General features: G+C 42.8%; 1 protein-coding gene across 1 annotated transcript; it reads right to left on the bottom strand.

Annotated features, from left to right (window-relative positions):
• Positions 1-518: 518 nt before the first annotated feature.
• LOC125486628 (espin-like) lies at positions 519-2,847 on the bottom strand. Its single transcript, XM_048614874.1, has 2 exons — positions 2,389-2,847; positions 519-530 (listed from the first exon to the last, which is right to left on the bottom strand). The coding sequence occupies exons 1-2, from the start codon at positions 2,680-2,682 to the stop codon at positions 519-521; spliced, it is 306 nt and encodes a 101-aa protein (XP_048470831.1). The 5' UTR covers positions 2,683-2,847.
• Positions 2,848-3,264: the final 417 nt, after the last annotated feature.

Consider the following 3,264-nt stretch of genomic DNA (forward strand, 5'->3'; position numbering starts at 1 on the left):
TCAGCTGGAAGGATACAATGAAAGGTGAGTAAGGAAGAAGCACTTCAAAATGGAAGCACCCACTCTCCAATCTCTTCGTCTAAATTAAAAATCATTTTTACAGCTGGAGCACCAGGTTTTGGTGGGTGGGGTTTGGGTGAAGGGGTATGGACATTCCTCTACTGGTTGTTGTTGGGTTGCTGTTGCACTGAGGAAAGCCCAGAGGTAGATTGGGTGGTTAAGAAGGCAGCATGCTTGCCTTCGTTGCTCAGACATTCGAGCATAGGCTTGTCTCAATCACCAGCCCAGCCTCAGCCTGTCTCCCGCTGAAAGACTGCCTCCAGGCAGCTGAGCTGACCCCCACCATCGACCTAAACTGGAGACCTGCTGGAAAATCCATCAGCCTCCTTTGATTTCCCTGGCAGCCATTAATAAGATGGGATTAGCTATCTGCTGCTTGCAGGCTGCAACCCTCAATCCTCCCTCCCCAAAAAATAGCTCTGAACAGAATGGAGCTGGGGAAGCTCGTGGCATTACTTTTAAGATGGTGACTAAAAATTAAGACCAAAGTTAGTTTTAATCCAACAGCAGTAGTTTTCAGACGTCGTCAAGCGCCAATGTGGAAACTGTGTGTACTAGGCAGGAAATCTGATTCCTTAGTAAATTTCATTCATACTGACGACATGTGTGCATCATTTAAGAAATTATGAAGAAAAGATTTTCCATTTAGGGCTCTTAACGCCAAGCATTTCAAGTCTGTCAGATGTTGAGGAAAGTGTACTCTACATTGATGTAACAACTCCAACTAGTTAGAATGTTGAACTTGGTACCACAATGGACTAGTTAAGGTGAAAAGCAAAAATGTATTTAAGTGCAAACTGGATCAGCATCTTAAGATGGAAAAGAACAGGACAGTTTGATAGGGTTGAACAAGATAAGGAGAGAGGAGTTTTGGAAAGAGCATAAACACCAGCACAGACTAGTTAGGCTTAATGGCCTTCTTCTATGCTGGAAACATGAAGTTATCCTAGGTAATTCATAATCATTCCACATTCTTAGACCACAAATGTTTTTTTTTTCAAATTGTCCAATTTAACATTAATCATTCTCCTCAAGTTATCTTAGTTGTGAGAAAAAGTTGAGAGAATAAATGATAGAGGATATAGAAATTCAAAAAATAATAGTGACATGAAGGTTAAAAAATAACAGAAAGGTGAAAAGGAGGTTCATAGAGAAAATGAAAAAGTAGGGGGAAATTTCAAAATGATGGGAAAAGACATAGGAAAATAAAGATTCATTAATATCTAAGATAGAGCACATAAATAAGGGACATGAGTGGAGGAAGGAAATAATTTGCAGGTGAGTTGGAGGAGTCACTTAGCGACCAGAGCAATTCAATTCCCAAGAACAAAGGATTACGGTGGAGATTAGCGGGACAGAAAGAAGATATACAGTGGAATGTTGAATTTACATTGTAAAATGCAACACGCAAGCAAATACTCCAAACATCTGTGAAATGCAAGTGAACAAAACATCATGACTGAAAACAGCAGGCGATATCATCATGAGGAAAAAAGCAAGTGGTTTCTCAGTTTCTCCCATTTTTCATTGCAGTGTAGGAGCTCAGTTGTGACAACAAACTCCAGAAGTTTCTGTCTTGTGAAAGATCTTGTGTTCGTTTTGTCCAAGACGAAATCAGATCAACTGGAGATCAGGGAATAACTATCGAACTTCTAATGTTTGTAACTCTGAAGTTCACACAGGCTTCAGGGCAGAGTTCACTTCTACTCATTGCATTTAGAGAAGAAGTGTTCATAACAATTAAAATTAATATAAAGCACATTAAACTCTTGTGGATCTAATTTGGAGGTTGGATATAAATCACCACAATTAGTCTTGTATATGATTTTGCTTCGATTCAAATTATAATCAACATGATTATGATCATAGGGAAACACTAGAACTGTGAAAGGATTTATTCCCATCAACAGATACCATTGCAATTTAAAAGTCAGTGTCATACAACGGCAAGATTTTAAAAAGTTTTAATGACATTTCCCCATCCAGTGAGCCTTATTCCCGGAATCACTTTTCAGCCGCCAATGCTCCTTCCCATATTCCATTCTCACCCAACTCCATTATGACTATCTACACCCCATATCCCACTCCAAAGTCCCAATGCCCCAGATACTTTACAACTGTTGAGTGTCTCCAGCCCTCATCCTATTGCCCCAGCTCCCATCCCGTTGACTTCACTCCTTGCCTCCAGCTCCTGCTTTAGTTTCTATTTCATTGCTCTGCGGTCCTGCCCTACTTTGAACCTCTTTGCCCCCCTTGTTCCTGGCCGACTCAGCCAAGCCCACCCTCCCGCCCCCAATGTTGTTACCCTATCGCCCCCCACCCCTTTACCTGGATGTGGCAGCCCCCTGAAGTGAGCAGCCACTGCAAACAGACCGAATGCCCGGTGGCCGCTGCATCGTGCGCCGGAGTAGCCCCATTCTTGGCTCGCTTATTCCCGGGTAGTTTCGCCTCTTCCACCAGGAATTTCAGGGCGCTTAGTTTGCCGGAGCGAGCGGCGTGATGGACTGGAGACGCTCCGAGATGGTCGGTTATCTTCTGCTGGATCAAGCCCTGTTTCTGTAAATCCTGCAGCGTTAGCAGGTCCCCGTTCTTTGCTGCAACCAGCGAGCGATCCAAAACCATTTTGAGGTTTTCTTCCTCAAATCACTAATTCCCAGATTGTCTTGACCTCTTTCACTTTCTTTGGCGTGGCCATTTTACACTTGCGTCTGCTCCTTTTGTAAATCCCACTGGGCTGAACCATCCTGAATATTTAATGACAAGAGATTTGAATAATCCATAAGAGAGAGAGAGAGAGGCGGCACCAGGTCAGTCAAAGATCTGGGAAACAGGAAGGACTACTCTCATTGGAAACTGCCTGGAATTAACTGTGAGAGTCTAAACAGGAGCCTGTTACACAAGAGGCAAGGTTCTGAATGGGATTCACAGTTCAATTTTGTTCCATTGAATTGCCCTTTGCCAATAGATTATGTTAAACAACCCAAACAATAACAAAAAAAAAACAATGCAAAGATCTGCGGATGCTGGAAATCCAAAACAAGAACAAAAATTGCCGGAGAAATTTAGCAGGTCTGGCAGCATCTATGGAGAGAAATCAGAGTAAACGTTTCGGATCTGGTGACCCTTCCTCAGAACTGATTTTAGCGAGGAAAAGGTTTGGTGTATATGCTGAAGATGGGGAGGGTGGAGATGGAGCCCAGAGAG

The sequence above is a fragment of the Rhincodon typus genome, chromosome 31, assembly GCF_021869965.1.
Source record: "Rhincodon typus isolate 14 chromosome 31, sRhiTyp1.1, whole genome shotgun sequence".
Lineage (NCBI taxonomy): Eukaryota > Metazoa > Chordata > Chondrichthyes > Orectolobiformes > Rhincodontidae > Rhincodon > Rhincodon typus.